General features: G+C 40.2%; 1 protein-coding gene across 1 annotated transcript; it reads right to left on the minus strand.

The window, feature by feature from the left end:
* Nucleotides 1-6,609: 6,609 nt before the first annotated feature.
* Nucleotides 6,610-10,227, minus strand: LOC131248584 (probable 6-phosphogluconolactonase 4, chloroplastic). The gene is made up of 3 exons (XM_058248930.1): nt 9,755-10,227; nt 9,513-9,648; nt 6,610-7,408 (listed from the first exon to the last, which is right to left on the minus strand). The coding sequence occupies exons 1-3, from the start codon at nt 10,123-10,125 to the stop codon at nt 6,926-6,928; spliced, it is 990 nt and encodes a 329-aa protein (XP_058104913.1). The 5' UTR covers nt 10,126-10,227; the 3' UTR covers nt 6,610-6,925.
* Nucleotides 10,228-12,490: the final 2,263 nt, after the last annotated feature.

A 12,490-nucleotide genomic window follows, 5' to 3' on the forward strand; every position in this document is an offset into this window, starting at 1 on the left:
CATCCAGTTTGGGGCGGTAGCACTTTCGATGCTGAAGAGTATGAAGAGGACAATGAAATTGAAAGCGTGGGCCAGAATACTTGAAGGAATGAAAGCTTTAAAAATTTTCATGAACGGATTTATAATTTTTAATATATTTTAACTATTTTGAATTGATGTTGATGTTGATTGTTGAGGACAAATTATGTTTTTGTGGTATGATATTGATAGTATCTAGAGGTTTATCATTTATGTCTTAGTAATATGGCATTTAATATATATTTTTTAGCCAAAATTTTAATAACTTAACCTATGATGAATGATATGAACAAGCTCGAGCTCGACTCGAGGTAAACTCGACTCGACTCGAACCACTAGCTCGACTCGAACTCGACTCGATAGCTTCGGCAAACAAGCCAAGCTTCAATGTTGAGCTCGAGGCTGAGCTCGAGCTCGAGCTCGAACTCGAGTACACCATGGACAAGCCAAGCCAAGCTTAGCCCAGCTCGACTCGGCTCGGCTCTATCCCCTCCCAGAGCATCAACTGCATCTTTGACCTCCTCAGAAAATTCGGCTTCCAGATGCTCAGCTTCTTCGGGCTTCAGTGATGTGAAGGGCAAGTTATCCAGACGCGGTCTCACCCAGTTCTCAGCCGATAGAAGACGTTTGAAGTGAGCGATGGTGAGGGCTTCGATCTCCTTTTTGTCTTCAATTCTGGTCCCGCTATCAAAGATGCTTAGAATGGCTTTTGATCGAGCGCGCATATTGGCCATATTATGGAAGAACTTAGTGTTTTTGTCACCCTCGGCTATCCATCTCACTCTGGATTTGATCCTCCAAGGCTTCTTCTTCTTGGGCTCTGACCAAAAGGATCTGAATTATGGCAATTCGCCTGTTCATAGACTCTAGCGATAGAGGATTGACTTCTGCCTCCGAATCAATCTTCTAGAGCTCTAACAGCAACGCATCATTTTGCTTCAAAAGTGGGGGAAAAAATGCCTCTAGACATTTGGGTGTCTTTACCTGGATTTTTAATTGGAAAAGAGGAAAATGCCACAAGGATAAGCAATTAGGTGCCATTACCATCACTTTTGCTTGAGAAGTTAACAACATGCCTCTAGAGTCTAGATATGCATTTAGGTGCCCTTTGCATGGATATTTAACTTGAGATGTGAGAAAAATGCCTTGAGGATGGGCATTTAACTACCATAACTCAATTTTAGCTTGAAGAGAGGAAAATGCATTAAAAATAGGCATTTAAGTGCCCTTACTGGATTTCTTTTTCTTGAAAATTTGGCAAAATGCACGATCAATAAGCATTTTAGGTGCCCTTACCTAGTTTTTTAGTTAGAAAATTTTCAAACTCCCTCAAGGATAGGCATATAGGTGCCTTGTATTTTTAGAATGAAAAAGTGTGCAAAATGCCTCAAGGATAGGCATTTTAGAGCCCTTACTACAATTTATTAACTTGAGAAGTGGGCAAAATGCCTTACAGATAGAGTTTTATGTTTGCAAATTGCCCCATGGATAGGCATTTAGTTGCCTTTACCTAGATTTTTAACTCAAAAGTGAGCAAGATGCCTTATGGATATGCATTAAGGTGGCTTTACATGGATTTTTTAACTTGAAAAGTGAGCAAAAAGACTTAAGCAAAGGCATTTTAATGTCATAACCTTGGATAAATGCCTCGAGGATAGGCATTTATGTGCCCTTACCTGAATTGTTAGCTTGAAAAGTGGGCAAGATGCCTCATGGAGGGGCATTTAGGTGCCATTACCCACATTTTTCACTTAAAAAGTGGGCAAAATGCATAGCATTGCGCCATCCATACCTGCTTTTTTAGTAACAAAAGTTGACAAGGTGCCAAAAAGATAGGCATTTAGTTATCCTCACCCATATTTTTAACTTAAAAAGTGGACAAAATACCTTAAGCATAGCATTTAGATGCACTTACCTTGATTCTTAGCTTAAAAAGTCGGTAAAATGCCTCATTAATAGGCATTTAGGTGCACTTCTAAGGACTTTTTAACTTGAAAATTGAGCAAAATGCCTTGAAAGGATGTCATTTAGGTGCCTTTACCCTGTTTTTAGCTTAAAAGCGCACAAAATACATCAAGGATAGAATCTAGCTGTCCTTACCTGGTTTTTAGCTAGAAAAGTAGACAAAATGTCTCAAGCATAGCATGTCAGTGCCTTCACCCAGATTTCTAGCTTGAAAAATGGGCAAAATGCCTCAAGCATAGGCATTTAGGTGCCTTGGACTTTTATCATGAAAAGTTGGAAAAAATGTCTGATGGACGAGCATTTGGTGCCATCACCTTGATTTTGTAACTTGAGAAGTGGGCAAAAATGCCTTAAGTATAGGATGTAGGTTTTCTTAATATGATTTTTTTACCTTGAAAAGTGGGCAAAATGCTTCATGAACAGGCATTTAGGTGCCTTCACCTAGATTTGTAACTCATAAAGTGGGTAAAATGCCTCAAGGATGAGCATTTAGGTGCCCTCACCTAGATTTGTAACTTGAATTGGCAAAATGACTCAAGGAAAGGCATTTAGAAGTCTCACCTTGATTTTTAACTTCAAAAGTTCGCAAAATGCCTCAAGGATAGGCATTTTTTGTGCCCTTAACTGAATTTTTAAGTTGTGGGCAAAATACCTAAAGCATAGACATTTTGGTGCCTTCACTTAGATTTTCCACTTGAAAAGTGGACAAAATAACATAACGAAAGGCATTTTAGTTGCCCTCGCCGGGATTATTAACTTGAAAAGTAGGCAAAATGCCTCAAAGATGAGCATTTTTGTGCCCTCACATGAATTTTAATTTGAAAAGTGGGAAACATGCTGCAAGGATGGACATTTAAGTACATGCACCTGAATTTATAAACTTGAGTCGTGAGCAAAATGCCACAGAAATAGGGATTTAAGTTCCTTTACTGTGATTTTTAACTTGCAAAGTGGAGAAATGCCTTGAGGATAGGCATTTTGGTGCTCCTCCTTGGAATTTTAAGACGTGGGGAAAACGTCCAAGGATTAGCATTTAGGTACCCTTAGCTGGATTTTTTAACTTGAGAAGTGGGCAAAATGCCTCAACGTTAGGCATTCTGGTGAACTTAGATTTGTAACTTGAAAAGTAGGAAAAATGCCTCAACAGTAGGCATTTAGGTGAACTTAAATTTTTGACTTGAAAAGTGGGTAAAATAACTCAAGAGTAGGCATTTTAGTTGCTTACCCGATTTTAAAATTTTAACTTTAGGATTTTGCCCGAAGGATAGTAACCTTGATTCCCTTGCCTCAATTTTTAACTTGAAAAGTGGGTACAATGCCTCAAGAATAGGCATTTTGGTTCCCTTGATTTTTAACTTGAGAAGTAGGCAAAATTCCAATTGCGATCGATGAAAATTGGACATAATCTTTCATTTTGTGATACCATAAATGCAAGATGTATCACGGGTACAAAAAGAATCTTTTTTCTTGACAACCATAGATCCTGTCATAAGAAATTGCTCCAAGTCCAGTTCACTAGTGTGGTTCTCCAAAACACGACATCATTGGTTCAAATCATATAGGGTGTGATTCTATTCTCGTATAGCTTCACTAACACGAACTACAACATGAATATGACCTCTTGCAAATTAAGGAGAAGGTGTGCATATACATATGCCTTGATAGAGTGAAATGGCAAAACGTGATTTATGTAGCCGACCCCAATTAATCAGGATAACGCTTAAATAATGATATATATAGCTCAATCAAAGGTCCAACCGATCACCTAGGTACAAGGTATGGGCAAGTAAGCTCTATAGAACTCTAGGTGCTCCATTGCCCTTTCTTTGAGATTACATTGGAACTTGATATCCGAAACCATATGCTCACCCAATACATGTTAAGGTCTTCAAAGAAGCATTATTTAGAAACCATCATTGTACAAGGACCAACAAGCTACAACTACCAAGGCAAGGCTTCCTAAACCCACCGACACCTCCCCGAAATGGATTTCATTATCCAAGATGTCACTGAATCTCACCTAGTTTTTGAAAATCTCACCCACCCTTCAATTATCATCCCCCATCCAACTAAAAGCTTCCTAAACCCCAGATCCCTATTGATTCTACCTAGTTCCCAAACCCTATTCCACCCCCTTCCAACCCTATTTCTAACCCCGTATTTGTAATTAATTACCCCGCGTCTGTAATGAATCTGGTTCACCCCAAAACTTCACCACCATTTGCTTTATAAACCCAATTTCTTGCTTCAATATTACCAATCCCTAAGCCACCCCTCCTCCTTGATCTTTGAAACCCTCTCCAAAGAAAGTCCTTTTTGAGTTTTCATAACCTTTTCACAACTAGATACATAATTAAATAGAACAATCCCTACTTAAGAACAATTTTTTAAAGAAGATTGCCCCAGGAAAATATATTGTGAATAACATGCTGAAACCCATTACGTAACTCATAAATGCTCTAGTTGCCTAGTTTTCATGCTGAAGAAAAATAAACTTCCTTTGGATATATACACAGACATGTAGACCAAATGTAATAGAAGCACATCTAAAATGCAAAATAACATAAATGTCCACTAACTTGTCATAAAAAGTCTCGATGCATCAATAGTAACATAACGAACTCAATTTTTAATGGAGAAACAAACTCAGGATATGCCATCTCAAAGTAGAAGCACACTCTATACACATCTTTTCATCAATAGAAAAGAAATGGACAACACCAATGTTCTTAATATCAAAACAGGATCATAAATTGCAGAAGGGATCAAACTAAATGTAAATTGGATAGTACATCTTAAGATGTCTCAAAATAATTGAAAAGTTACCCAAAAAGTAATAAAGAATAGAGACAATATATATATATAAGAGAAACAAGATAGTCATTAAAAATTTATGTCCATCCAAATCCATCATTTTAAAAAGTGGACTTATATATGTTAAGTAACCAAGTTGATACACCAGTGGGAACTTGACCATAGGCTCAAAATGATAAGTTTATAAATAATGAACACCTTGATGTTCATAACCCAATCGACATGATTAATATTATCGTCATTGGCCACAACTAGAATCAAAATAAATTGAAACTAATTGCAAAACTAAGATCTACGTGCTAGATTGAATAAACAACACATGAAACGATTGAATAAGCAACACATGCCACCATTGAGCTTATGATAATCAAAGGACAAACTTCTCTTCTTTTCTTAATATTCAATCTCTCCAAAAATCACACATCCCATAAAGGACAAACTTCTCTTCTTTTCTTAATATTTAAAGCTCTCCAAAAATCACACATCCCATAAAGGACATATTTATAACCTAAAGCAAGTAAAAAACCTAATGAAGGTAAATACTACAACACCCTTAAAATATTAGTCCAATCAGCCCTTAAGTGAGGTTAGTTTAGAGCTTCTATATTATTTTAAGACATAAAACCAAAATAAATAAATAGCACAAACTCCTTCATATGGATCCCATGTTGGGCTCAGGTGTGACCATGTGGGACACACTTGTGATCAAGTGGGGTACACATGAGACTCGAGATCTAATTGCATCCCCCTGCCCAAAGAAAACCGTATCTCACTAAGAGAGGAGCCATCCCATTTCTGGATGGGGAAAACTACATTCACTATGTCCACATGCACCTTTACACGTGGATCCAAACCCTCATGCATAGGTTGGGTCCTACCATGAAGTTGATTGGGAGGTAACATTAGGCCAGACCAAGCTATTCAAAAATGGTTATGTAATAGATGTAATGGCCATTACATAAGCGTGATGGTGGGAACCATTACACGTTTTTTTAAGGTGAGAACACATGGAACTCTTACAACCCCCACACACACACGAGTTCTCAAACCCATGACCTCAGAGTGGAAACACTCGGTGTGTTACCACTGAGCCATGAGTGGAGACCCCAGGAACCATTACACGTTACAAGGCTGTAACGGCCATTACGGGAAAAAAATGAACTGTAATTAGTAATGATGGTAGTCATTACGCCACCATTACCATTATTGAATACCTTGGTCTAGACAACTTCTTCAAATGGGGTCTTATGCACATTGAATGTTGACCATTGGCATGGTTTCTTTCAAATGTCTATTTGCATCACACCATCTTCTTAGTAGGATCCACCCATGCATCGCTACGATATCCCACGGATATTAGTTGGTGCACATCCTACATGTAAAGGCTTGTGTAGAAGGTGAATATGGGGTTAGCAAATCTCTCACAAGGATAAAAGGGGTCTTTTACACTTCTATTCAAGAAGGGCATATTTGGAACATACATTAACCTACTATTCAGCATGTGTGTGCCAGGGGTGGGGTTTTGGCTGGTAAAAAAATGAAACCATGGGTGTTATGGTCTCCCAAAATATTTTTTTTTTTTTTTTTTAAAAGGTGTTTTGATCTCCAAAGCCTATCTTAAGGGGTTTGGTCTTTGCCTATTTTTTTATCAATATGCCTACATGATATATTGCCACAGTGAATGGTAAGATCAAAGTTTGACCCTAAGATTCATATCTTTCTTATTTTTTTTGAAGATTCCTAAGATTCATATCATGAACTATAGGTTCAACATTTATTGTACGATTCAATTATAATTTCTGAAGAGTGATATTCTAGCATAACATTCAAATCATTTCCCATAAACCATTAGACTTTAACAACAAAACAGCATGAATTCCAAAATATAAGTATAATAAAGAAATAACATGATATAAACCCAAAACCAGCTGACATATATGCTTATGAAATATTAGTTCATTCATCAAATATTCTTTGCTGCTTCCACGGATTATGAGCCAGATCCAGCTTTAGCTCCTCTAAATATCACGAAAATTCACCTAACTTATTCAAAACCTCTGATGAAGCTATCCATTACAGAAAGTTTCCAAGATAAGTTATTACCAGAACCATGCCAAAACTTCCATAACTACAGGCATGCCTGATCCTCCAACTGCGAAGTTGCTGCTTTGTTAGTGAACCAAGTCAGCACCCCCTCTGGTGCAACCATTTGAACAGGCAGTGAAACAGAACTCTGATCACTCCCCAGCGCTACACGCACTGCACCAGCTTTACCAGCTCCAGTCACCACAAGTGCAATATACTCAGATGAGTTGATTACAGGGAAAGTAAATGTGATTCGCTCCGGGGGTGGTTTCGGGGAGTCCTTTATAAAGGTGACCCACCGCTGATTCTCATTGAGAAGAGGATGCCCAGGGAAAAGGGATGCCACGTGGCCATCTGGGCCCATCCCCAACAGCATAAGATCAAATTTAGGGAACCCAGTAGCTGCTGATATGTCCACCACCTTTGACTTGACCAGTTGCCTTAGACAGGTCTCCATGTCATCAGCTGCGCCCTCAGCAGGGAGAGCATCATTGATGGCATACACATTGCCAGGAGGAATTGGGACCTGTCATTAAGAGGGAAAAGGAAAATAGATAGATAAACACGAACTAATAATAGCAAAAATGATTTATAGAATACAAGCACCCCGGCTTGAGTAACAATAGAGACGTGCTGTAACATCATGGTGTGGAGTGTAGCTCTAGAAAATGTTTCTACTACCATTCAAGGAGAACCAGATTGACTTTGTTTTCTTTTGTTGACATACAAGAAGTAGCAAGATATCGGCAAGTGTTTCACTGTCGGCAAACCTTATAAACACCTGATCAAGATCAAAAGGTGATGAGAAGCAGACCAACTTGCTTTGACTTCTCAAGAGGTGGTAGGATCTTGTGGGGCATGCTTTCTATTGCCAACCAAACAATGATAAGGTTCACTGATTACTAATAGTGAAGTTTGGCTACTGGTGTCCCAAACCGAATCATTTCATCCTCCTCATCATCAAATCCTTGTCCCAGATATTTGGGATCAGATACTGGTGTCCTAAACCAGATCATTCCCCTTATGCAAATTAGAAAACATGAGAATACTTCACAGTTGTATCAATCAACAAAGAAGCCTTCTTCAGAGTCAAAAAGCCAGTCCAGTCCAGATTGTCCCCGAAATGCAGATGGGAGCGCCACATACACCGCCCACAATATGAAATGGAATGAAAGCAGACCTTTGTTGCCATTCCATTCCCATTTTGGGGAGCATTTTTTTTTTACAAGGACAGCACTTAGCACATCCCTCCATCTGTATTGTGGAGAATGAATAAAAAAGCACCACATCCACGAAATGCATATCTGGGGATGCGTAAACAATCCATTCACATTCTTGGGTACATCCAACATTTGTTTAGTACATACGATTGCACCTGCTGAGTACGGAAACAACCATGAAGACATAAACCATGCCCCAATTGAATATTTGAAACAGATCCGAAACGTTTTAAGAAATTCACTAGAATTGGCGTTCACTAAAGTGGAAAATTATAGAATCCACCACCCACGCCTTTGCATCGTATACACAGGTTTTTAGTTCCAAGTTCTAACAAGTGGGCCCATGTCTAGACCACTGGCCTATTGCATCCCACAGTGGATGGACCACACTCCAAAAATCTCCTCGAATAAGAAACAGACGATTGACAAGAGAAATACAACAATACTCCACATTCAACCGATGAAAAAATCCCAAAATCGGTGGATAGAATCTTCCAATCCTGGACATTATTACGGACAGCAGGAAGCAGCAGAAAAATGGTCTGCACAACTGTCTTGTAGGCCTATGTTTCAAAAATCTCAACTGTTGTTGATGTCTTAAATCTGTAAACAGCAAGGTCTGTCGATGTCATCGAGCATACGTCGATGCCATCGACAGAGGCCCGATGCCATCAGAAAAATCCAGAAATTCCATGTTTTATCGCTGGAACGTTTTGGTACATTCCTTGATACCATCGAAGGTGTTCGATGCCATCAACGATTTGTCAATGCCATCGAAGGTGCCATCGAGTGTATACGCAGAATTGCGTAAGTGCGGGATTTGTTTCCTATTCCAATTGTGATTTTCATGCAAGCAATATATATGGGTGTAATTGGGATTTGCGAGAGGAGGGCTTTCTAATTCGTTCTGGGGTTTCAAGGGCATAGCTTGGGGAGATTTGAGGCTTGTTCGAATTAAGTAATCTCTATCTCTTGTAATTTTCTGCTTTCATAATGCATTACTATCGCTTTGTGCCGTGGTTTTTTCCCACAAGGGATTTTCCACGTTAAATTCAGTTTGTTTGTATTTGAACTTAGTTGCACGATTGGAGTAGTTTGCTTGATTCAACTCTGTGTGCTTCCCCAGTTCTCCAACATAGACCACTGGTCCATTGCATCTCACAGTGGGCCCCACCAGTCAGAATTGAAAACCTGATATACTCTGCAGAGATTTGGGTCGCATCCTATAATTCCTCTTCACTAAAATCAACCTCAGTCGTGACTTGGAAACAATCAAAACAAATTATTTATTTATTTCCCCATAAACCAGTGATTTCTCAGACTTCAGGGAAAAAATAAGAATCAAGAAAAACCAAAAAATCAAAATTCCAACAGCTACAGTTATCAAAACCAAAACAGAATCTCTATTACCTTCGAAAGAAAACCATCGTAGGCGAGTTTATAGTTGCTGTCCGCATGATCTTTTGGGACAACTCTCTCATCCACCCAAAAGACATGCCATTTCGCCCATTCGACAGAACCAATGTAAGGAGCTTCAGTCAATTTCCTGAAATTCCCAACAGAAAAAGGAGAAGAGGATTGTCAAAGACCAACTTCCTAATCCAAACTTCAAAAAATAAAAGAAAGAAAGGGAAAAAAAAAAAAAATCAAACCTGAGATAATCTATGAGAGAACCACCGGATAAGACGACGGTAAAAGCCCCTCTATCTTTCACAAACTTCTCTGATAATTCAGCAGTGTATTTAGCTAAAGAGGCGGCAAGATCATCCTTGCTTTCGAAAACCAGCAGCTTCTTTTTGCCGTCTGCAGCTGATGGCGCCATTTCCGCCATTGAGGATTTTGATTTGCAGTCAAAGCTCTTGAGATCTGAAGCAATTAAGAAAGAAGGTTTGGGTTTGAAGGGAGCAAGGAGGGTTTTGGCGGGAAGCAAGGGTCGGGAGAAGGGAATGGCGGGAGAGAATCGGCGTACGGACGACAGGCGGGAGGGAAATGAGCAGAGAGTGGGAATGGCAAAAGACCCCATTTGTTCGGTGGGCTATATATGCATGTTTGTGTGTATGTGCGTGAGATCCACCAGAGAAAGGTGCCTTGTTTTCAAGCACGAACAGGGAGAGGGCGACGTGGGGCGTTAACACCAAGACAGGGTGTATGCCCTTGCTCGTGTGATTTATATGGAGCCCATACGGGTAAAGCGCACGAGGTTTGGTGGGAAGTAAGGCATCAATGGCCGGCGGCTTAGGCCAGGCCCCGCCGAACCACTTTTATAGGCCCAAGGCCCGTTAAAAAAGGCAGGTCCAAACTAACCTGACCCAGAAATTGATAAAATCAATATTTTCTCTTGAATTTTCTTAGTCTATCCATCTATCAAGCGGGTCAATAAACATTTTAGAAAAATAAAACTAATAGCCTACATTCAAGATAAACAGTTGCCTAAGCAAGCATTGGAATATCATATTTGTAACCGGGTTAGGTCAAGTTAGGTCAGGCTTCGATGACATGAGCCTATGTCTGACTTAAAAATTGATCGGACCATGCATTCAAGGCCCAGGCTCATCACTCAGGCGTGCTACCTAACCTATTGCCACCATAAGTGCCCGGTTGGGTGAAAGTGGGCTTGGACTGGATTCGTGGTGAGGCTAAAAGCCCATGGAGGAGGGCTGTGCATTTTTTGGGCCTGGGTGTTAGCTTCATGCCAAAAGGAACATTGGCGACGCGGACCTCTGTGACTTTCAGAATAAATTCCTTGCCTCCCAAAGAAAAAAGGGGAACATTGGATAAAGGTGGAAATGGGCAGGTAGCATGACCGACACAGCCGGCCTGACTCGGGTTTGCCATCGTTTGGGCCTACTATTTGGCCCATATGACAGGATTTGGCCTCCATTCTGCATGGGCTTGGGCTCAAGTCATTTTCCCCGATTTTGCTGCGTCGGATAGAGCCCAACCTAACTTTATATGTACGTGTTAAAACCTATAAATATGTTATTCTGGTCTTTGGTTGGGTAACCATCTATCTTAAACATAGATCATTAATTTTATTCTTTTGAATGTCTATTTTTTCTACACGTGACCCACTTGATGAAAGGATAGAATAGGAAATTCGTGTGGTAAATAGAGTTGTACACCAATCGAATTGAGTCGAGCTTGAGTTCGGCTAACAGCCTATCCCAGCTCGAGTTCGGCTCGGCTTGGTCATTGAGCTTGACTAATCAGCTCAAATCGGTTTGGTCAGTAGCTCAGGTCAGCTCAAGCCAAATACGAGCTTGAGCTTTCGATCCAAGTTCGAGTTCGAGTTGAAGCTTTCCAGTCAATCATTTTCTTTTTAGTTTTTATACGAATGGGTCCTTTTTATAATATTAATTAAGATAGATATATATATATATATATATAAGTAAGTTATAACTCGAATCGAGTCAAGTTTTGGCCAAGATTTGAACCAAGTCGAGTTGAACTCAGGTCAACTCAAGCTCAGCCCAAAATCCATTCAAACTCAAAAAATCAGCTCAGCTCAGCTCAAACCCAGCTTCAAGTTGAGCTGAGTCGAGCTGAACCGACCGAATTAACCGAACTAGCTTGGCTAGTATTCAGCTCCGGGGGCAAGTAGAGATTTTATAAATTTTCTGTCCCAACAGGTCTGGTCAGCTCAGGCCAACCCAACCAAAACTCCTGAGCTGATGCTTGGGCCTGGGTTGGCTCAGGCATTGGTTCTCAAGTGTCAGGTCGGGCTGGTCCCAACCTGGCCAGGCCCAAGTCCAGCCAATTGCCGTATATGATATTGGGTCCGGAACCTGGGCCTAGTTGCTTATCTAGCAGGAAAAGGAGATGTAAGCAGCAGGAAGGTTAGACCAGTCCAACCCGGTCAATTAACACTCCTTGCTCCAGTGAAAGTAGGTGCACAACTCTGGCAAGGTCGGGCCAGGTTGATGGTTAGTCCAAGCCTAACCCGAAACCCGACACAACCTACCCAATCACGTGTTATTTGTATGAACACACCCAATCACATGTTCGGAGCCATTCAATTAATTTTTGTATTCTTTAGGGCTCCAGAACGAAAATCATTTTCAGATCTCTTTTTTATGTTTCACCAAACACGTCTGAATTTATTTATTTTTTTCAAATTAGACGTATTGTTTTGACGTTTTCTCATATTCAGACCACAGCCTATCCATGGGAGATCCACCTTTTGAAAGACTCTCATCATCCCCGTGCAGGGCATGTGAATGGTGGAGATTAGCATGAGCCTTGATTGAATGATCCTTCCTTGGTGGGCCCTTGTTAAGTAAGTTAGCCGTCGTCTAAAAGGAGACCGTCGGATACAAAACTAACCTCACAGCTATTGGCTCTCACAATAATCAAGAGACACGTGTCTCTCGTATTGGAAACGATCACAG

Source organism: Magnolia sinica, chromosome 6 (assembly GCF_029962835.1).
Source record: "Magnolia sinica isolate HGM2019 chromosome 6, MsV1, whole genome shotgun sequence".
Lineage (NCBI taxonomy): Eukaryota > Viridiplantae > Streptophyta > Magnoliopsida > Magnoliales > Magnoliaceae > Magnolia > Magnolia sinica.

What these genes read in the sequence shown, in the direction of transcription:
- LOC131248584 (XM_058248930.1), bottom strand. Translation starts at nt 10,125, where the DNA reads ATGGGGTCTTTTGCCATTCCCACTCTCTGCTCATTTCCCTCCCGCCTG. An exon ending in TCTCTCATAGATTATCTCAG is followed by an intron (nt 9,649 to 9,754) that starts GTTTGATTTTTT and finishes TGGGAATTTCAG; the next exon opens with GAAATTGACTGAAGCTCCTT. An exon ending in ACGATGGTTTTCTTTCGAAG is followed by an intron (nt 7,409 to 9,512) that starts GTAATAGAGATT and finishes TCTTAATGACAG; the next exon opens with GTCCCAATTCCTCCTGGCAA.